The sequence below is a fragment of the Oncorhynchus mykiss genome, chromosome 8, assembly GCF_057628025.1.
Source record: "Oncorhynchus mykiss isolate SJ-2025 chromosome 8, ASM5762802v1, whole genome shotgun sequence".
NCBI lineage: Eukaryota > Metazoa > Chordata > Actinopteri > Salmoniformes > Salmonidae > Oncorhynchus > Oncorhynchus mykiss.
In genome coordinates, this window is record NC_143029.1 from 48,970,015 (window position 1) to 48,994,109 (window position 24,095).

Here is a 24,095-nt window from a genome sequence, read left to right on the forward strand (position 1 = left end):
TGGGAAGGCCGCCTCCTTTCCCGGTTGTTTAATGGCTTCACAGCCGGCTGCTCTTTCACTATATCTTGGTCAAGGTACAATTCAATGGCTCTCTATGAAGACAAAAGTCTACTTTTCGACGCTTCTTGTATTTTTTTCTGGCACTCTTTTTTATGTTTTTGCCCTTTGACTGCCAATTGTGGCTTTGAACATATTTATTTCATAAGGGATACAGAGATGTCACCACTGTGTTACTTTGGTGGCACTTAAAGGGAAAATTGGGGGAACATATTTGACCTTTACGGTAAAATGTAAAAACATTGACCAAAGTTACTGGAATCTTCAGGAATTTAGGTAATTAACAGAAAATCTATAACAATCTACCGTAACTTTGGTAATTTATACTTGAATGTATAAAAGAGAATGTTGCAAAAGAGAATGTGTTCTCAGTCAATTTACCTGGTAGAATAAGGGTTAAATAAAAATGAAAATACTATAGCCGGCATATTTCGGATTTCTTTCTACGTGCCATCTCAATAGTCACAGTAAATTGTCTTGAGAAGCATTACTGCAAACAAGCTATTAATTACCAAATTAAACAAATAGTTATCTTAATCAGATCCATTCACACTACATGACCAAAAGTATGTGGACACTCGTCAAAACTTTATATGGAGTTTGTCCTCCCTTTGCTGCTATAATAGCCTCCAATCTACTGGGAAGGCTTTCCACTAGATGTTGGAACATTGTTGCATGGACTTGCTTCCAATGAGCCACAAGAGCATGAGCGAGGTCGGACACTGATGTTGAGCGATTAGGCCTGGCTTGCAGTCAGCATTCTAATTCATCCCAAAGGTGTTCGATGGGGTTGACGTCAGTGTTCTGTGGAGGCCAGTCAAGTTCTTCCACACCGATCTCGACAAACCATTTCATTTTTGCTTGGACCTCGCTTTGTGCACGGGGCATTGTCATGCTGAAACAGGAAAGGACCTTTCCCAATTTGTTTCCACAAAGTTGGAAGCACTGAATAGTCTAGAATGTCATTGTATGTTGTACGGTTAAGATTTCTCATCACTGGAAATAAGGGGCCTAGCCCGAACCATGAAAAACAGTCCCAGACATTATTACTCCTCCACCAAATGGTACAGTTGGGACTACAACTACAGCGTTCTCCTGGCATCCGCCAAACCCAGATTAGTCCGATGGACTGCCAGATGGTGAAGCATGATGCATTACTCCAGAGAAAGCGTTTCCACTGCTCCAAAGTCCAATGGCGGCAAGCTTTACAATGGCGGTGACTCCAGCCAATGCTTGACATTGCGTATGGTGATCTTAGGCTTGTGTGCAGCTGATCGGCCATGGAAACCCATTTCCTGACGCTCCCGATAAACAGATATTGTGCTGACGTTGCTTCCCGTTCGGTTGCTACAGACAATTTTGTGAGGAGACCAATTTTCGGGATGTCTCATGGTCTGACAAATACCACTCTAGCTCTGTCACCTTTCACCGTAGATGCGGAAGTGTGATTCATAAGCATCCGATGCAAAAGCATCCAAGATATCTCTATCTTAAACTGACAGTGATGGTGATTTTTTTAATGCTAATTAGATTCCCGCTGGTGCGTGGACATCAACTCTATGGGGTAAAAAAAGGTAAGGGCATTGATCAGAAAACCAGTCAGTATCTGGCATAACTACCATGTGCCTCATGCAGTGTGACACATCTCCTTTGCATAGAGTTGATCAGGCTGTTGATTGTGGCCTGTGTAATGTTGTACCACTCCTTTTCAATGGCTTTGCGAGGTTGCTGGATATTGGAGGGAACTGAAACAAGCTGTTGACACGTCGATCCAGAGCATCCTAAACTTGCTCAATAGGTGACATGTCTAGTGAGTATGCAGGCCATGGAAGAATTGGGACATTTTCAGCTTCCAGGAATTGTGTATAGATCCTTGGGAAATGGGGCCATTCATTATCATCCTGAACTATGAGATGTTGGCGGCGGATGAATTGCACGACAATGGACCCCAGGATCTTGTCACTGTGTCTCTGTGCATTCAAATTGCCATCGATAAAACAAAACAGTGTTCGTTGTCCGTAGCTTATGCCTGCCCATACCATAACCCCACCGCCACCATGGGGGCACTCTGTTCGGTTCTGCAAACCCACAGTTTCATCAGCTGTCCGGTTGGCTGGTCTCAGATGAACTCGCAGGTGAAGAAGTTGGATGTGGAGGTCTTGGGCTGGCGTGGTTACACATGGTCAGCAGTTGCAAGGCAGTTACCAAATTCTCTAAAACAACATTGGAGGTATCTTATGGTAGAGAAATTAACATCCAGTTCTCTGGTAACAGCTCTGGTGGACATTACTGCAGTCAAAATGCCAATTGCACGCTCCCTCAAAACTTGAGACATCTGTGGAATTGTGCTGTGTGACAAAACTGTACATTTTAGAGTGCCGTTTTATTGTCCCCAGCACAAGGTGCAGCTGTGTAAGGATCAGGCTGTTTAATCAGCTTCTTGATATGCCACACCTGTCAGGTGGATGGATTATCTTGGCAAAGGAGAAATGCTCACTTACAAGGATGTCAATGCATGTGTGCAAAGAATTTGAGAGCAATAAGTGTTTTATGTGTATTGAACATTTCTGGGATCTTTTTTTTCAGCTCATGAAACATGGGACTAACACTTTACATGTTGCGTTCATATTTTTGTCCAGTGTAGTAAGAAAGTTGCTACACAGTGTATGCCTATTGCTTGTCACCCACTACGCAGTTTTTGCACCATTCCATAGGACTTCCCAGCAGGAAAAACTGGTTGAAATTAGATGGTTGAAATTAGATAACTCCAACTAAAAACTGTTTTTGCTCGGTTTTGCCAGCTGGGTTGATGTCACTTAATGTTACTCACCCACTGGGGACATCTCGGGGACCCTGGCTGAGTAGGGCCCATTCAGGAACTTGGGCTCATTGTCATTAATATCCTGGACCTTGATGACAAACTCGGACTCAGGCTCCACGGGCAGGTTGTTTTCGCGATTCCTGGCCTGAGCCCGGAGTGTGTAGTAAGCCTGCTCCTCGCGATCCAGACGCTTGGTGGCATGGATATCACCAGTGTTCTCGTCAATGGTGAATATGGAGGTAGCTCCCTGGCCATTGAGCACGTACTTCACCTGCCCTTCACCCTTATCCACATCCGAGTGCAGCTACAGGGATAGAGATGAGGTTATATTACAAAATAAAACAGCTTTATTTTCCATTTGTCACAATGGAAAGTGGTCCTCTGCTCTGCACTCAATAACACCCCCCAGACAACTAAACAAACACATTTTGAGGTTGTGGGAGTCAGATAGTTATTGAGACAATATCAAAGATGACACTTTACATGTCTTTGTGTTCATAGTTTGAGTTTGAGTTTATTTAATTTTTATAGGGACAGTGCACATTAATCAACTTTTCAGTAAAAGTGCCGGTTTTAGCCAGCCGGCTAATTTTCAACCGCAGTCCCTGGACAGGTTATTGAAAACAATTACAATATAGACAATAGCAACATAGGACAAGCAAGACATAGCATACAGACAGAGCAACATAGGACAAGCAAGACATAGCATACAGACATAGCAACATAGAACAAAAAGCAGCAAGACAAAATCCATAAAAGCAACAAAGTGTTTCCACACCTCACAAGCTACAGTCAACATGGAAAGCGGCAATAGCACTTCAAAATCAAACCAGTGACAATATTGATTTACTCATATATCAAATGATGAATTCCTGTTTTCCAGTGTCTGTTGGAAAGCAGACTGAACTGGGTTTTCCTCTAGGATTTTGCCTGTGCTTAGCGTTATATCGTTTATTTATTAGTGGTTTATTAGTGTTTGCTGATGACAATCATACCAATAACATTATGCAGCCACCACCATTATTGACTCAACAAATTTCAGCTTTTATTTTTAATGAATTAGTAAAAAATGCTAAAAACATAATTTCACTTTGACATCATGGGGTATTGTGTGTAGGCCAGTGACACAATATCTCAATTTAACCAATTTGAAATTAAGGCAGTAACACAACAAAATATGGAAAAAGTCAAGGGGTGTGTACTTTCTGAAGGCACTGTATATCATTGAACATTGAATATACACTGGTCAAAAAAATAAAGGGAACACTAATATAACACATCCTAGATCTGAATGAATGAAATATTTTTATTAAATACTTTTCTTTACATAGTTGAATATGCTGACAACAAAATCACACAAAAATGATCAATGGAAATCAAATGTATCAAATCAAATTTTATTTGTCACATACACATGGTTAGCAGATGTTAATGCGAGTGTAGCGAAATGCTTCTGCTTCTAGTTCCGACAATGTAGTAATAACAAGTAATCTAACTAACAATTCCAAAACTACTGTCTTGTACACAGTGTAAGGGGATAAAGAATATGTACATAAGGATATATGAATGAGTGATGGTACAGAGCAGCATAGGCAAGATACAGTAGATGGTATCGAGTACAGTATGTACAAATGAGATGAGTATGTAAACAAAGTGGCATAGTTTAAAGTGGCTAGTGATACATGTATTACATAAGGATACAGTCGATGATATAGAGTACAGTATATACGTATGCATATGAGATTAATAATGTAGGATAAGTAACATTATATAAGGTAGCATTGTTTAAAGTGGCTAGTGATATATTTACATCATTTCCCATCAATTCCCATTATTAAAGTGGCTGGAGTTGAGTCAGTGTCAGTGTGTTGGCAGCAGCCACTCAGTGTTAGTGATGGCCTTGAGATAGAAGCTGTTTTTCAGTCTCTCGGTCCCAGCTTTGATGCACCTGTACTGACCTCGCCTTCTGGATGATAGCGGGGTGAACAGGCAGTGGCTCGGGTGGTTGATGTCCTTGATGATCTTTATGGCCTTCCTGTGACATCGGGAGGTGTAGGTGTCCTGGAGGGCAGGTAGTTTGCCCCCGGTGATGCGTTGTGCAGACCTCACTACCCTCTGGAGAGCCTTACGGTTGAGGGCGGTGCAGTTGCCATACCAGGCGGTGATACAGCCCGCCAGGATGCTCTCGATTGTGCATCTGTAGAAGTTTGTGAGTGCTTTTGGTGACAAGCCGAATTTCTTCAGCCTCCTGAGGTTGAAGAGGCGCTGCTGCGCCTTCTTCACGATGCTGTCTGTGTGAGTGGACCAATTCAGTTTGTCTGTGATGTGTATGCCGAGGAACTTAAAACTTGCAACCCTCTCCACTACTGTTCCATCGATGTGGATAGGGGGGTGTTCCCTCTCCTGTTTCCTGAAGTCCACAATCATCTCCTTAGTTTTGTTGACGTTGAGTGTGAGGTTATTTTCCTGACACCACACTCCGAGGGCCCTCACCTCCTCCCTGTAGGCCGTCTCGTCGTTGTTGGTAATCAAGCCTACCACTGTTGTGTCGTCCGCAAACTTGATGATTGAGTTGGAGGCATGCGTGGCCACGCAGTCGTGGGTGAACAGGGAGTACAGGAGAGGGCTCAGAACGCACCCTTGTGGGGCCCCAGTGTTGAGGATCAGCGGGGAGGAGATGTTGTTGCCTACCCTCACCACCTGGGGGCGGCCCGTCAGGAAGTCCAGTACCCAGTTGCACAGGGCGGGGTCGAGACCCAGGGTCTCGAGCTTGATGACGAGCTTGGAGGGTACTATGGTGTTAAATGCCGAGCTGTAGTCGATGAACAGCATTCTCACATAGGTATTCCTCTTGTCCAGATGGGTTAGGGCAGTGTGCAGTGTGGTTGAGATTGCATCGTCTGTGGACCTATTTGGGCGGTAAGCAAATTGGAGTGGGTCTAGGGTGTCAGGTAGGGTGGAGGTGATATGGTCCTTGACTAGTCTCTCAAAGCACTTCATGATGACGGATGTGAGTGCTACGGGGCGGTAGTCGTTTAGCTCAGTTACCTTAGCTTTCTTGGGAACAGGAACAATGGTGGCCCTCTTGAAGCATGTGGGAACAGCAGACTGGTATAGGGATTGATTGAATATGTCCGTAAACACACCGGCCAGCTGGTCTGCGCATGCTCTGAGGGCGCGGCTGGGGATGCCGTCTGGGCCTGCAGCCTTGTGAGGGTTAACACGTTTAAATGTCTTACTCACCTCGGCTGCAGTGAAGGAGAGACCGCATGTTTTCGTTGCAGGCCGTGTCAGTGGCACTGTATTGTCCTCAAAGCGGGCAAAAAAGTTATTTAGTCTGCCTGGGAGCAAGACATCCTGGTCCGTGACTGGGCTGGATTTCTTCCTGTAGTCCGTGATTGACTGTAGACCCTGCCACATGCCTCTTGTGTCTGAGCCGTTGAATTGAGATTCTACTTTGTCTCTGTACTGGCGCTTAGCTTGTTTGATAGCCTTGCGGAGGGAATAGCTGCACTGTTTGTATTCGGTCAACCCATGGAGGTCTGGATTTGGAGTCACACTCAAAATTAAAGTGGAAAACCACACTACAGGCTGATCCAACTTTGATGTAATGTCCTTAAAACAAGTCAAAATGAGGCTCAGTAGTGTGTGTGGCCTCCACCTGCCTGTATGACCTCCCGACAATGCCTGGGCATGCTCCTGATGAGGTGGCAGATGGTCTCCTGAGGGATCTCCTCCCAGACCTGGACTAAAGCATCCGCCAACTCCTGGACAGTCTGTGGTGCAACGTGGCGTTGGTGGATGGAGCGAGACATGATGTCCCAGATGTGCTCAATTGGATTCAGGTCTGGGGAACGGCCGGCCAGTCCATAGCATCAATGCCTTCCTCTTGCAGGAACTGCTGACACACTCCAGCCACATGAGGTCTAGCATTGTCTTGCATTAGGAGGAACCCAGGGCCAACCGCACCAGCATATGGTCTCACAAGGGGTCTGAGGATCTCATCTCGGTACCTAATGGCAGTCAGGCTACCTCTGGCGAGCACATGGAGGGCTGTGCGGCCCGCCCAAAGAAATGCCACCCCACACCATGACTGACCCACCGCCAAACCGGGCATGCTGGAGGATGTTGCAGGCAGCAGAACGTTCTCCACGGCATCTCCAGACTGTCACGTCTGTCGCATGTGCTCAGTGTGAACCTGCTTTCATCTGTGAAGAGCACAGGGCGCCAGTGGCGAATTTGCCAATCTTGGTATTCTCTGGCAAATGCAAAATGTCCTGCACGGTGTTGGGCTGTGAGCACAACCCCCACCTGTGGACGTCGGGCCCTCATAACACCCTCATGGAGTCTGTTTCTGACCGTTTGAGCATACACATACACATTTGTGGCCTGCTGGAGGTCATTTTGCAGGGCTCTGGCAGTGCTCCTCCTTGCACAAAGGCGGAAGTAGCGGTCCTGCTGCTGGGTTGTTGCCCTCCTACGGCCTCCTCCACATCTCCTTATGTCCTGGTCTGTCTCCTGGTAGCGCCTCCATGCTCTGGACACTACGCTGACAGACACAGCAAACCTTCATGCCACAGCTCACATTGATGTGCCATCCTGGATGAGCTGCACTACCTGAGCCACTTGTGTGAGTTGTAGACTCCGTCTCATGCTACCAAACATCAGCCAGGAATCTTAGGAACTGAGAAGTGGTCTGTAGTCACCACCTGCAGAACCACTCCTTTATTGGGGGTGTCTTGCTAATTGCCTATAATTTCCACCTGTTGTCTATCCCATTTGCACAACAGCATGTGAAATGTATTGTCAATCAGTGTTGCTTCCTAAGTGGACAGTTTGGTTTCACAAAAGTGTGATTGACTTGGAGTTACATTGTGTTGTTTAAGTGTTCCCTTTTTTTTATTTTTTGAGCAGTGTAGAATAATCCTTAGAGACTGTTGAAATGATTTGATCTGGTTTAGACATTTTTTACAAGACAGCTGGGAATTGCGTGTTAAGATTAAGTCAAGTTGTTCTGTTCTTCACACACCTCAGTCTTTGCAGAATCAGCACATTTCTGGAACACATGAATACCAACTGCCGTTCTTGGTCAAGGATATCTTGTTAAACATAATAAATCAGTGTACAACATGCTTTACATTTCTCAGGTACCACTCCAGGTGCCCTCGGTTTCCGGGATCTGTTTTCAAGAAAATGTGTTTTTCTGTCATTTCTTATTTATTAGAGGTGGTGTAACATGGATTTGCGTAGTAATATTTTTCCCCTGTGAACAAACTTTGCTCATTATTACCATGGATTTCATTCAAATACAGCCACTGAATCTCGAGTTATCAAAATGCAAATATTGGACAACAGGTTTATTTCACATCTGACTCCGTATGTGAAGAAACATATTGCGCCAGGGTTTTTCAAATCACATTCTGAATTAAGGAGATTTAGAATCAATGCTATTAATATAATTGCTTTATGTAAAAACAAAAACACAAGCCTACTGGGTATCTCTAAAACTGACCATCCTACCGATCCTCAACTTCGGCGAAGTCATTTACAAAATAGCCTCCAATACCCTACTCAATAAATTGGATGCAGTCTATCACAGTGCCATCGGTTTTGTCAGCAAAGCCCCATATACTACCTACCACTGCGACCTGTACGCTCTCGTTGGCTGGCCCTCGCTTCATACTCGTCGCCAAACCCACTGGCTCCAGGTAATCTACAAGACCCTGCTTGGTAAAGACCCCCCTTATCTCAGCTCGCTGGTCACCATAGCAGCACCCACCTGTAGCACGCACTCCAGCAGGTATATCTCTCTGGTCACCCCCAAAACCAATTATTCCTTTGGCCGCCTCTCCTTCCAGTTCTCTGTTGCCAATGACTGGAACGGACTACAAAATTCTCTGAAACTGGAAACGCTTATCTCCCTATCTAGCTTTAAGCACCAGCTGTCAGAGCAGCTCACAGATTACTGCACCTGTACATAACCCATCTATAATTTAGCCCAAACAACTACCTCTTCCCCTACTGTATTTATTTATTTATTTATTTTCCTCCTTTGCACCCCATTACTTATATTTCTACTTTGCACATTCTTCCATTGCAAATCTACCATTCCAGTGTTTTACTTGCTATGTTGTATTTACTTCGCCACCATGGCCTTTTTTTGCCTTATCTCACCTCATTTGCTCACATCGTATATAGACTTATTTTTCTACTGTATTATTGACTGTATGTTTGTTTTACTCCATGTGTAACTCTGTGTTGTTGTATGTGTCGAACTACTTTGCTTTATCTTGGCCAGGTCGCAATTGTAAATGAGAACTTGTTCTCAACTTGCCTACCTGGTTAAATAAAGGTGAAATAAATCAAATAAAAATTGTTTTCATTTCTCAATGGAAAATAATTCTAATACAATACATTTATGACTGTAATATGTGTCTGGCAGTGGAGGCTACTGAGGGGAGGACAGTTCATAATACGGACAGGATGGAGTAAATGGAATGGTATCAAACACGTTTTTGTTTGATTTTAATGTGTTTGATATAATTCCATTCACTCCATTCCAGCCATTAAACTCAATTTTAGCCATTATTTTAGAGCCGTTCTCCCCTCAGCAGCCTTCACTGGTATCTGGAGATTGAAAAGAAATGCTCTATATCATCTCAAACAGGAAATCTATGTTGCCCTTCTCCCTCTCTACCCATCCACCCCCGCTCTTTCTTTCCCTCTGTTTCAAATAGAGAAACACTTTTTCTCTGACTGAAAAGCTTTATTTAATTTCGGTCTCTTGAGGCACCTGGGTCACAAGCCAGGCTCTTAGCTTTTTCTCCTCTAATATTGAAACCATCATAATTTTCAAGTCAACCCTCTCCAGACTCAGGAGTTTGAAAAGAGAGTGTGTGTGTATGTTTGGTTTTACTATCCTTGTGGGGAACAGAAGTACTTACAAGGATAGTAAAACAAGGAAAATCCGGACAAATGGGGACATTTCGCAGTTCCCCACAAAGAAAAAGGCTATTATTGGCTTAGGTGTTAGTGTTACAATGAAGGATAGGAGTTAGAGTTAGGGGTTAAGGTTAGGGAAAATGGGATTTAAATAGTTAAACAAATGTGTGTGTGTGTGTGTGTTTGGGGGGCACGGTTGTGTTTTGTTCTGTGTTCTGCTCAGTCATCTGTGTATATACATTAATGAACCAAGGAGAAAAACACAGAAGTCTATTCCATATTCGCCCTCCTCTCTATAGGTAAAGGCTCGCAGTCCCAATAACAAGACGGTCTCCATGGCACAGCTCAATGCTCTTTTCTAAGTGACTGCCCGCAGCTACTTAAGTTACACTATTTAGAACCTTTTTTCTGCTTTAGTTTCCAGATATTGTGTTATTTGTTCAAAGTTGCTCAAGGGATGCTAGAGTTGGAATAGGTGAGGACATCAGTTCCGTCAAGACAAAAATAGCTAGTAGCCATTGAGATATGACCGAAAATATGACATGTTTGCAAGGGTTATAGTCGTGTAAACAAAAACAGGGAATCTACATGTGAAATTACTTAATGTGCTTTCAGTACATTTGGAATACAAATACTAATGTATTTAGGAAGTAAAAATCCTCTCCCGACAAGCTTTTTCAGATGTTCGTGAAAGCAAAGATAGAGTAGAATGCATTTTTAACATGTTACAATTCAATTGGTCTTACAATCAAATGTGTTATTGTGCAATTATTGTATTTCCAACACGTTTTTAAACATATACATTTCGGGGTAGGGAACATGGCTGTGTATTGATGTTGTGTAGAACTCCTTTCTTTTTTTCTCCCCCTCAAGACTTGATCAAATACAGGTGTACAACTTAGCTTCCCTGTACATTTTCCAATATAAAATATTAATATCACCTGTATTGGCGCAGCAATTCGTCTATAATGTTGCTTGATCGATGGTTAGGCTATTAGCTGGTCAAAATGAGGCTTCAGGAAAAGTAAAAAACTGCTATATGCCATAAAACAAATATTTTTAACATTTTGTTCAAGACAACCCCTTTTTTTCTTCTCATTTATTGGCGCCACCCCATAGGATAGTATGTCACACCAATGGAAAATACACAACAGGCAGTAAAATGTTATGGTTAAAACATAAATAATGACACTTTCAGAGGTTTCTGACTGCTCTAAAATGCAACTTCTGAACATCAGTCATGGATCCTCATTAATTAAAAGATTCAAAATGTAGTAATTACAATTACATTGCCTTGAAAGAGTCCTGTGTTGCTATTTTTCGTCACTAACTCCGAGTCGGGAGTGGGTAATTTGCACGGAATGGTGCCTTCCTTGGACGTAGTAGCTGTTTTTAGCCCCGAGTTACCTCAACTTACCAACAGCCAAAGCCATGGGAGCTGAGACACCACTCGAGACGTGTTCTTTTGCAGGGTTTTTGGAGTATACCGCAAAATGGAGCCAATGACAGGGTTTGAGAAACACAACGTGTCCCTCCCAGGGATGGATCACGTATGCCAATTGGCCAGGAGGAATGAAACTGGTGGGACAGAGAGAGAGGGATCGAGGGGATGGTTGGTCTAATGCGGAGAGTGAGAACCAGGAGTGGGAGCACCACATCCAGTCGCCAATATCTACCTGCACCATCACTAGGGCCAGGTAAAAGAACCAGAGGGCAGAGACAAACCCAGAGGTCTCCGGAGCAATGATCACTTTCAGGATGTGAGAAACCAGGCGTGGGAGAATTACTATGTAAATACTGCACTCAGAACCACCTAAAAGGAGCAAAAATGCAACAGGTCACAAATATGTATTGTTACGGATACAGGTATCCTGTGTGTGTGTGTGTAGGTATCCTGTGTTTTCTCTCCTTCTCCCCTCACAGGTGAAAATCATCACTCCCCAATCAGTCACCAATCCAATCATCAATCAGAAGACACACCTCCTCCTGTTTCCTACCCAATCACAGTTCCTTTAAAAACCCCATCAGTTGTTTGCTCTAGAGCTCAATCTCTCTGTAAATGCCATGACTGTAGGTCTGTGTTTCACTCTCTTTGTGTATTAACCTCTCTTTTGTTTGAGCACCTCCATAGCACTTTGTCATCACCTGTGAGTATTGTTTTGGTTATGGTGTTTCTTTGTTTGCTGGTGGGAAAAGGTAGACTTTGTTAAATACACTAGTTAGAAGTGGGCGGACCACCAACTGTATTTTTAGTTAGTTAGCTGTTAAAGTAGGCTAGTCTAGCTTAGGGGTGTTTTTGTATACTTGTTTCTTTCCTTGGGTCCAGCTCAGCCCCTTTTCCTGCTCCCCCCATTACCGTGTGTTTGCAAATAAACCTTGAGTTTGACGGTAGATTTCAGTTGTCCTGGTTATTTCGTTCACACTTTTACTTTGTCACTATTAGAATTGCATGAGTTATGTTACGGGTCTCATTACCATCCCCCCCCCCCCCCCCCCCTAGACTGTCGGGCCAAAGGGGATTCGTAACAGTATAATACAAATAAGTCTAAAATGGTCATTATTTCCTCTGATACCCTCTTCATGTCACACCAAGGGAAAAAAGCTGTCCCACCAGTGAAACTCTCAGGCTACATGGTACATTTTTGGCCTTATTGTTAACATAAAGCCTACCATTTGATTTGTACTGTTATATTCTTATTTCTATTATACATTCAAAAGGTGTCACACCAAAGGACTAAGAAATGGACCCCTTTTATGTTAATGGAAGAAATATTTCTAATAAAGCTTACAATCTGTTCAGACCATGTGCTCCAGCAATGTCTTATGTACTTCCTCATTGTACGAGAACCCTCCCCTGTGCAATTAATCACAAAATTGTCACACCATGTGGACATTTTAGGGACAAAATTGGATCAAATCAGAACTATTTGGAAATATCATGAATTGACTTCAGGACTACTGTTTCTTAAACTTCTGTGTCATAAGTAAAAGAGTAGGTGAACAAAAATGTCATGTTTTCATTACATTAGTTATCTTGTTTTGAATTTGTTTTTGGTCCCACCCTTCAGCTACCCTCAAACCCTCCCATGTATCTCTGAAAACCATCCTGTTTTGATTTCTAATTGCCATATATTTTTAAACTGTGCTGTAATATTTCATAAAAGTTCTGAATCTGTCTATTCTCATAGTTTCTACAGATTGTAAATTAAAGATTAACATTTTTACTAAGAGTATTATTATATGATTGATTGACTATGGCTTTTCAAGAAACAAAAGTTTGTGCTTGTCAATCTAGAGAATTAAAATAGGGCTGTCACATCAACTACCCTAACTATGTGTTAGTTTGTGTTTTCAGTGAATTTACCTATATCACAAAGCTCATCTACATTTCCTGCAGCACAGGAAAATGATCAAATTAAAATCTTACATCAGTGTGGAGAAGTGGCTAGTTACAAATGTCTCTCAGTTCAGGATATATCCCTTTAGGATGGTCAGGTCCTCAGGATGTTGCTTTTACCAATGCCAGAAAAGAGCTGAGCACACAAAGTCCACACAGAGTATGACCCTTGTGGCTCATGTCTGTCATTCTTCCAAGGCTAGTGGGCATCTCTTACCGCTCCACAGAACAAAAGTGCTAGATATTACAATGTCACATCTGAGGACAATATATTTGCTATCTGCTTAGAAAAAGGCCCACCAGAAATGTATAACAAATGCAAGCTTGAAGTGGCTTAAAGAAAACAGACTAAAGAAACAGCTCATAGAGAACAAACTGGGTTAGTACTGAATATAGGCTAAAAGTAGTGTGGGTACAGAAGTTGGTTGATGTCAGTCATGCTCCTACCCCCATATAGTGCATTTTCTACAAGTTATTTAAAATATGATAAAATATATACATAACTGTAAAGAATTCATTACAACAAAGGATTTAAGAAACAAACTTTCAAATGAAATAAATTCTTGCCAGGGAAAAATTCATTTGAATAAATATGGTTTTGAAAATCTTATATAGGTGTAATAGCCATCCATAAAAAAATGCAATTTAAGTCAAGTGTAAATATATGGGTCATGACAGTGTTAAGACCATATTATGACAAGTTATTTCAGCTGGTAGACACAAACCCGCCACCAAAAAATGTTTGAGCCAACTAATGTTTCCACAATTTCAACAGACTGAATTAACATAATTACTTTTTGACCGAATGGGAAAATTTCTATTTCCTGAACAGAATGGAAACCTGAATTGACCCCAACCCTGCTGTAAAAACTTAGTGCTCTCAAATGTCCCAAAGATGGCCAACTCCTATATATACCTATGGCGTATGTACAGATAGAGACAGTCAGGCAGAGACAGCCAGGCTATCAAAGGCTGTGTGTGTGTGTGTTTGTGAGTACGTGTCTGTCTGTGCATCTATCAAACACAATATATTTCAACAGTGATAAAGGGAGACAAATGAACCTGGCTAACACAAGCCTCCTCGTTTGTCCAATGGCACGTGGCAAACACCAATTATGCCAGCGAGAGTACAAACCCAGCTCGTTTCAGACACGCTGATTAAGTATTCATCCGTTTCATTTCCTGTATTGCAGTTAACCCCACATCTCAACTGGCCCCTCCGTAAATGTCACCCGATGAAGGAATATGGCGTTGTCGTGCCATCTCCCCTGCCAACACACATCAATTATCAGTCTCTGACTGCTTTCTTCCCTCAACGAACGTGCCCGTTTGTCAGCACATAAACCATCCTATCAAATAAGCGGCGTCGAAATGCATGTCATATCCTGAGTGATGGGCTTTGGCCCGACACACTCCAAGACAGTACATGGGATTTAGTTTGGGCAAAATCAATTACAGCGGGTGGGACCGAGAGCTGATGGATGCCATGCAGCTCTAATTCAATACTTAAGACTCAGTCATCCCTCTTTATTTAAAGGACGTTGTATGGAAAAATTTGGAAAAGTTCAACTTGTTATAAAAAAATAAAATCTATTTCTATGTAATTGCTAAGTATTTACTGAAGTAATATGTAACAATTTTGTAACTGTAGTAAAGTGTTACTACACTGGTATAAGAGCAACTTAATGTAAAGTGTTACACTTATTCTCTCATGTGAGATGTGAAGAAATTACTGTAAACAACAATCTTATGGTAGGGTAAATGTAAGCACGCTAGCTTAGCGAGTATGAAGTAATTTTTGAAACTTTGTGTCCAGGTCAGGCAGACAGGAATACAATACAGATGACCCTGAGAGTAATTAATGTAACAGGTTTTATTAGCAAAGATTATGTTATGTGCTTGACTTTGACACACTTATTGTAAGTTGCCCGGGATAAGAACGTCTGCTAAACGACTAATGTGTCAATGTACCCTCATTCCCATCACGGAAGCAAAGCCTTGGTTAGTATTGGAAACAACTTAAAACTGTTCTAACAGTAGTCCTACTGTTATTATAATCACTGGTCGAAGCCCTGTTCAGAAAGGTAACAGGGGAAGTTCATATTAAATTACATTTGACGATGTCTCGGTCTACTTGACTTACATACAATCTCTCCCTTTATATGAAACAGAGACATGACCAATTGAATAGTCTATCTCCCAACTTAATTTTACAAGAGATCTAACAGAATAACAAAATAGAGCTGTTTGCCAGGGCACTGTTCACTCTTATGCAGGGCAGAACAGCTAGTGTAACGGCTGTCGTCAGAAGGATGAGACCAAGGCGCAGCGTTCCTTGAGTTCCAGATAATATTTATTGTTGAAGTGAAACTTTTAGACAAAACAAAACAATAACGAAAACAACAACCGAACAGCTCCGTAGTGCAAACTACCTGGTCAAGATCCCACACAGAAGGAGGGAAAAAGCTACCTAAGTATGATTCCCAATCAGAGACAACAATAGACAGCTGTCCCTGATTGAGAACCATACCTGGCCAAACACAAAAAAATAGAAAAGATAGAAACATGAACATAGAATGCCCACCCAAATCACACCCTCTAATAAAAATAGACATAAAAAGCTCTCTACGGTCAGGGCGTGACAGCTAGACCATTTGCAAAGTTTTGAGATAACTTAGTAATGAGCATTGGAAAGCTGGGAATCAATTGTTGGATTTTGGTCTATGCATCTGAAAAGGGCTGCTGTGTACCAGTCGGAAGGTTTGCCTTCTTATTGGCAGTATTAGGAAACTCTGCCATTCATGAATGGTTCTTATGGATATAAGCCTCTTGCTGACTTGGAAGATGAAGACGAGGCTTGGTCCAAAAACAGTCCCTTCGCCACAGAGACACTTTGTGTAGATCTGAAATAATTTGATAGGCATAAGCAATATGGTAGTAGCTCCATCTTTCCCTTTGATAGCTATAAGTAATACAGTGAAAATTCCATCTAGCCTATCTAGTTCTTTCGGATGTACACATGTTCCTTTGAGGTCATGGGTTGTTTTGTATGTACAGTCAATAAAACAATAGAAAATAAAAATAAATTCGATATAATACAGTTGAAGTCAGACATTTACATACACCTTAGCCAAATACATTTAAACTCAGTTTTTCACAATTCCTGACATTTAACCCAAGTAAAAATTCCCTGTCTTAGGTCAGTTAGGATCACCACTTTATTTTAAGAATGTGAAATGTCAGAATAATAGTAGAGATAATTATTTCATTCATCACATTCCCAGTGGGTGAGAAGTTTACGTACACTCAATTAGTATTTGGTACCATTACCTTTAAATTGTTTAACTGGGGTCAAACGTTTAAGGTAGCCTTCCACAAGCTTCCCATAAAACGTTGGGTGAATTTTGGCCCATTACTCCTGACACAGCTGGTGTAAATGAGTTTTTTAACCTTTATTTAACAAGGCAAGTCAGTTAAGAACACATTCTTATTTTCAAAGACGACCTAGGAACAGTGGTTTAACTGCCTTGATCAGGGGCAGAACGACAGATTTGTACCTCGTCAGCTCAGGGATTCAAACTTGCAACCTTGCGGTTATTAGTCCAACGCTTTAACCACTAGGCTACCCTGCCGCCAATTATAGGCCTCCTTGCTCGCACATGCTTTTTCAGTTCTGCCCACAAATTTTCTACAGGGTTATGGTCAGGGCTTTGTGATGGCCACTCCAATACCTTGACTTTGTTGTCCTTTAGTCATTTTGCCACAACTTTGGAATTATACTTGTGGTCATTGTCCATTTGGAAGACCCATTTGTGACCAAGCTTTAACTTCCTGACTGATGTCATGAGATGTTGCTTCAATATAGCCACATAATTTCCCACCTCATGATGCCATCTATTTTGTGAAGTGCACCAGTCCCTCCTGCAGAAAAGCACCCCCACAACATGATGCTGCCACCCCCATGCGTCACGGTTGGGATGGTGTTCTCCGGCTTGCAAGCCTCCCCCTTTTTCCTACAAACATAACAATGGTCATTATGGCCAAACAGTTCTATTTTTGTTTCATCAGACCAGAGGACAATCCTCCAAAAGGTACGACCTTTGCCACCATGTGCAGTTGCAAACTGTAGTCTAGCTTTTTTACGGCGGTTTTGGAGCAGTTGCTTATTCATTGCTGAGCGGCCTTTCAGGTTTTGTCGATATAGGACTTGTTTTACTGTGGATATAAATACTTTGTACCTGTTTCCTCCAGCATCTTCACAAGGTCCTTTGGTGTTGTTCTGGGATTGATTTGCACTTTTCACACCAAAGTACGTTCATCTTTAGGAGACAGAAGGCGTCTCCTTCCTGAGCGGTATGACGGCTGCATGGTCCCATGGTGTTTATACAGATGAACGTGATACCTTCAGGAGTCTGGAAATTGCTCCCAAGGATGAACCAGACTTCTACAATTGTTTTCTGAGGTCTTGGCTGATTTCTTTTGATTTTCCCATGATGTCAAGCAAAGAGGCACTGAGTTTGAAGATAGGCCTTGAAATACATCCACAGGTACACTACCAATTGACTCAAACAATATCAGAAGCTTCTAAAGCCATTAAATAATTTTCTGGAATTTTCCATGCCATTTAAAGGCACAGTCAACGTAAACTTATCACCCACTGGAATTGTGATACAGTGAATTATAAGTGAAATAATCTGTCTGTAAACAATTGTTGTAAAAATGACTTGTGTCATGCACAAAGTAGATGTCCTAACCCACTTGCCAAAACTATAGTTAACAAGACATTTCTGGAAGGGTTGAAAAATGAGTTTTAATGACAACCTAAGTGTATGTAAGGTTCCGACGTCAACTGTATTTCATTGCAGAGTATATGCTTTCTATCAGCACTGGCATGTATTCAAACACATATCCTGATTCTATTTGTTTGATGCATCTGTGTATACAGCAAGCATCCGAATCCTTTGTGCCTTAGAAATACCCTAGAATATAACGTCTCAGTTTATTGTGTTGTGGAGGAGAGGGACAGAGAGAGAAAGCAAGAGTGAGAAAGCAACCCTGAGAAAGAGATACAGAGAGAGAAAGAGAAAGGCCCAGAGAAGAAGAAAGAGATGGCGAGAAGAAAGAATGCTTCATATTTCAGGGCCTCCTGTCATCGTCGCACTTTGGCTCCCGCGGCCTCCCTCTGCTCTGTGCTCAGGTGGAGGAGAAGCACCTCCACATTTCATAATTAATTTTTCTGTCTGTTGGAGAGCCTCTCATCCCTAAAAAGACATGACAGAATGCCTATGGTAATTTAGAATGCCAATATTTGAAATATCCAATACAACTACCCCAACTCACCACCAGGTTCTTAGCTGACCTGTGTTCAAATACTATTTAAACAATTTCAAATTTAAGCTGTGCTTGATTGAGCTTGCCTGATGCAATGGAACTAATAGATTATTCACAAAACTTCAAACCCTGCCAATTTAGCACCCCAGGCAGGCTAAAGCAACCATTCAAAATATTTGATTAATTTCTTATAGTATTTGAACCCAGATCTGTTTTTTTGAGGTTCGGAAAGGAATTTCATAGCTTTGGATTGACTCATATGTTTTCAGTCTCATTGCCAGAAACTCCCTTCCCTTTTTAAGTTACATTTTGGGGGGTGAATGAATGAACGCATCAAGAGTGCTAGCTATATAAATGCAAATTGTATTGTATTACTTTGTGGTACTGCTCCATTCAAGAGAAATCGAGAGCTTTTTTCCTTTTATCATCTTCATTAGAATCAGAGATGTCTGCTCATATCGTTTTCAGCACATAAAGAGCTCTGCTGGCTTGAATGAAAAGAGATGTTCATGCCACAGCCACCAGCCCATCTACATAATTATATGAAAGGCAGACTATTCATTTTCTCCATAATTTGTGTGTGTGTGGTCTCGGTGAGAATAGCTGTTGTGGTGTCGCTTGAAGGCGAGCCAGGAGAAAGCAGTGGTGATTGCCAACCTGATGACTTTCACCTCCTGCCCTGAAAAATGGCCATGGAGCAGCCCAGAGACTGGGAGATACAGATTAAAAGCCCTGGAATTGCATTTCATTAATAAACACATATTCAAAATCACACCAAAGACAATCACACCAAAGAGAATGTACTTCACCTCGGGAAGTGAAGTGCATGTCAGGGTTTTTTTGGGCTGCGTGGTAAACAGGAAATGGTAATAGACTGCAGCGGCCCAGTAGATTCAAAGACACTCCTGGCGAATGTTCTCCTCCTCGACTGCAAAGGATCTCCTCCAATTAAACCCGAACTCAAAGGGCTTCTCCTCAGGAGAAACCCGGCAAACAAGGAAAGGTTAGGGGAAAATGTGATCGGCTCAGGCCAGGATGCTGTGCGTCGCTCCATCCCCTTAAGGGGGAATCATATGGAATGCCGCAATATTTTCGTTCAGGCCTATTGCACTGGAGGCAGTGGACTTAATGTATCAGTAAATAACTACAACCTCCTCAGCAAATAGAATATTCTCTTGCCATGCTCATACATATCAAACCCTGCTTTGTCTGTCTTATTAAGGCTGCAGCCAGGGTTGGGTAGGTTACTTTCTACATGTAATCCATTACAGTTACTAGTTACCTGTACAAAATTGTAATTTTTTTAATTACCCAAACTCAGTAAAGTAATCTGATTACATTCAGTTACCTTCCCCTTAAGAGGCATTAGAAGACAAAAATGTGTGTTACCAATTGAATGCCATCTATTGCAAGATAAATCATTGTTAAAGTTTACATAGCTGGCCTTTATGGATGTTAAATTTTACTTATGGGTTGGTTATGTAGGCTTCTTTAAACCCATTGCTTTCTACTACATACGATTAAATTATATATTATATATTAAAATCCAAAGTCTATCAGAATATGGAAGTATAAATCAGCCAAATTGTTTTACCTGAGCATAACCCCAAAAATAAGGACTTATTAGCCAGCCCTATTCTGTTGTTTAGGATTTTGTTAACATGGAGGACTGATTGGGCTCATTGATTCGAGTTGAAAAATAAATGCTGCTCTCATGTAATGGCCTGCTTTGAGCACTACTGAAAAGTGCTATTTACATGTGAAAAATGAATGTCATTTTCTGCATTTGCTATAGGCCTATTGTTTACCTTTTTGTTGGTGACACTTTGATATATTGATAATATGCAGCTGTTTAAATCCATAGTTGAAACAATAACAAAACAGTGGCCCCACCTCTGTTTTGGTAAATAGCTGATGCATTGTCCTGGAGAAATGTAACCAATCTCAGACTAATAGCCGGAGCTATGGATGCAAGGACTTACCATCAATGATATCAAAATTATTGTTATAACCATGTTATGAGGCTATACAGTGTTTGTTTACATTTACAATGTTTACAAATATTGGCGAAAAACAAGTTTGAGAAATGTTTAAGTAATATTCTTCAAGAATCAATGGATATATAAATATTTAAATATACTACCGTTCAAAAGTTTGGGGTCACTTAGAAATGTCCTTGCTTTTGAAAGAAAAGCAAAACCCGCAAAATACCAGTCTCAACGTCAACAGCGAAAAGGCGACTCCGGGATGCTGGCCTTCTAGCCAGAGTTGCAAAGAAAAAGTCATATCTCAGACTGGCCAATAAAAAGAAAATATTAAGATGGGCAAAAGAACACAGAAACTGGACAGAGGAATTCTGCCTAGAAGGCCAGCATCCCGGAGTCACCTCTTCACTGTTGACGTTGAGACTGGTGTTTTGTGGGTACTATTTAATGAAGCTGCCAGTAGAGGACTTGTGAGGTGTCTGTTTCTCAAACTAGACACTAATGTACATGTCCTCTTGCTCAGTTGTGCACTGGGGTCTCCCCCTCCTCTTTCTAATCTGGTTTGAGCAAATTTGCTCTATTCTGTGAAGAGAGTAGTACATATGAGATCTTCAGATTCTTGGCAATTTCTCACATGGAATAGCCATCATTTCTCAGAACAAAAATAGACTGATGAGTTTGAAAAGAAAGTTCTTTGTTTCTGTCCATTTTGAGCCTGTAATCAAACTCACAAATGCTGATGCTCCAGATACTCAACTAGTCTAAACAAGGGCAGTTTTATTGCTTCTTTAATCAATATAAACAGTTTTCCGCTGTGCTAACATAATTGAAAAAGGGTTTTCTAATGATCAATTAGCCTTTTAAAAAGATAAACTTGGATTAGCTAAAACAACATGCAAATGCGGGGGTGTTGCTAACATTTACGATAGCAAAATTCAATTTATAAAAAAAAAAGTTTTTGTCTTTTGAGCTTCTAGTCATGAAATCTGTGCAGCCTACTCAATCACTTTTTATAGCTACTGTTTACAGGCCTCCTGGGCCATATACAGCGTTCCTCACTGAGTTCTTTCCAGTTTTTAATAATGGATTTAATGGTCCTCTGTGGGATGTTCCAAGTTTTGGATATTTTTATTCTAAAATTGCTAAATTGTTTTTTCCCCTCATCAATATACACACACAATACCCCAAAGCAAAAACTGGTTTCGAAATTTTTGCACATTTATATATAAAAAATAACTATAATATCACAGTTACATAAGTATTCAAACTCTTTACTCAGTACTTTGTTGAAGCACCTTTGGCAGTGATTACAGCCTTAAGTCTTCCTGGGTTTGACACTACAAGCTTGGCACACCTGTATTTGGGGAGTTTATGCCCTTCCTCTGCAGATCCTCTCAAGCTCTGTAAGGTTGGATGGGGAGAGTCGCTGCACAACTATTTTCCGGTCTCTCCAGAGATGTTCGATCTGGTTCAAGTTCGGGCTCTGGCTTGATCACTCAAGGACATTGAGACTTGCCCCAAAGCCACTTTTGGTTTGTCTTGGCTGTGTGCTTAGAGTTGATGACCTATTGGATGGTGAACCTTCACCCCAGTCTGAGGTCCTGAGTGCTCTGGGGCAGGTTTTCATCAAGGATCTCTCTGTACTTTGCTCCGTTCATCTTTCCTCGATCCTGATGAGTCTCCCAGTCCCTGAAAAACATCCCCAAAGCATGATGCTGCCACCACCATGCTTCACCGTAAGGATGGTATTGGCCGGGTGATGAGCGGTGCCTGGTTTCCTCCAGACCTGATGCTTGGCATTTAGGCCAAAGTGTTTAATATTGGTTTCATCAGACCAGAGAATCTTGTTTCTCATGGTCTGAGAGTCGTTTAGGTGCCTTTTGGCAAACTACAAGTGGGCTATCATGTGCCTTTTACTGAGGAGTGGCTTCCGTCTGGCCAGTCTAACATAAAGACCTGAATGGTGAAGTGCTGCAGAGATGGTTTTCCTTCTGGAAGGTTATCCCATCTCCACAGAGGAACTCTGGAGCTCTGTCAGAATGACCATCGGATTCTTGGTCACCTCCCCGACAAAGGCCCTTCTCCCCGATTGCTCAGTTTGGATGAGCGGCCAGCTCTAGGAAGAGTCTTGGTTCTTCCATTAAAGAATGATGGTACCCTTCCCCAGATCTGTGCCTCAACACAATCCTATCTCGGAGCTCTATGGACAATTCCTTTGACCCCATGGCTTAGTTTTTGCTCTGTCATGCACTGTCAACTGTGGGACCTTATATAGACAGATGTGTGCCTTCATTTTCTATGAAAGTATCTTTACTTTTTCTTAAGTATGACAATTTAGTACTTTTTCCACCACTGCTAATATGTGCCGATAAGACTAAGGACTCACAAATGGTTACGTTCATGGCTTTGTGGTGGTGTCCTCCCACTTGTCCGCATGCTCAAAATTAATTTACGTGTAAGGCAACACTCGGAAGATTCGCCCTCATGAGAGACACGCGTTCCAACAACATCTTGGATTCTCAAGCGAAAGAGACGTGTTCATCGCTGTATTGTAACAGTTTTGACTTGAGGTTATTATTTATAGGGGTGCCAGGTAGGTTGTGCCTACCAGAGAAAACATTAGTTTCTCCTTTTGGTTTGATTTTTTTATTTATTTCACCTTTATTTAACCAGGTAGGTTGGTGAGAACAAGTTCTCATTTGCAACTGCGACCTGGCCAAGATAAAGCGTAGCAATTCGACACATACAACAACAGAGTTACACATGGAATAAACAAAATATACAGTCAATAATACAGTAGAACAAAAGAAAACAAAAAGTCTATATACAGTGAGTGCAAATGAGGTAAGTTAAGGAAATAAATAGGCCATGTTGGCGATGTAATTACAATGTAGCAAATAAACACTGGAATGGTAGATCGGCAGAAGATGAATGTGCAGGTAGAGATACTGGGGTGCAAAGGAGCAAAATAAATAATTAAATACCAGTATGGGGATGACGTAGGTAGATAGATGGGCTGTTTACAGATAGACTAAGTACAGGTGCAGTGATCTGTAAACTGCTCTGACAGCTGGTGCTTAAAGCTAGTGAGGGAGATGTGAGTCTCCAGCTTTAAAGATTTTTGCAATTCGTTCCAGTCATGGGCAGCAGAGAACTGGAAGGAAAGATGACCAAAGGAGGAATTGGCTTTGGGGGTGACCAGTGAGAGATACCTGCTGGAGCGCGTGCTACAAGTGGGTGCTGCTATGGTGACCAGTGAGCTGAGATAAGGCGGGGCTTTACCTAGAAGAGACTTGTAGATAACCTGTAGACAGTGGGTTTGGCGACGAGTATGAAGCGAGGGCCAACCAACGAGAGCGTACAGGTCGCAATGGCGGGTAGTGTATGGGGCTTTGGTGACAAAACGGATGGCACTGTGATAGACTGCATCCAGTTTGTTGAGTAGAGTGTTGGAGGCTATTTTATAGATGACATCACCGAAGTCGAGGATCGGTAGGATGGTCAGTTTTACGATGGTATGTTTGGCAGCATGAGTGAAGGATGCTTTGTTGTGATATAGGAA

General features: G+C 41.8%; 1 protein-coding gene and 1 long non-coding RNA gene across 3 annotated transcripts in view; both read right to left on the reverse strand.

The window, feature by feature from the left end:
* The window catches only part of LOC110529117 (uncharacterized), a 307,966-nt gene that overhangs the window by 173,061 nt on the left and 110,810 nt on the right, over window positions 1–24,095 (reverse strand). The gene's annotated exons all lie outside the window — the stretch shown is intronic.
* LOC110529987 (cadherin-7-like) overlaps window positions 1–24,095 on the reverse strand; it is a 165,810-nt gene that overhangs the window by 100,312 nt on the left and 41,403 nt on the right. Inside the window, exon 3 of the mRNA XM_021612703.3 lies at window positions 2,888–3,182. Within this exon, the coding sequence (XP_021468378.3) occupies window positions 2,888–3,182 (295 nt within the window). The remainder of the gene's footprint in view (window positions 1–2,887; window positions 3,183–24,095) is intronic.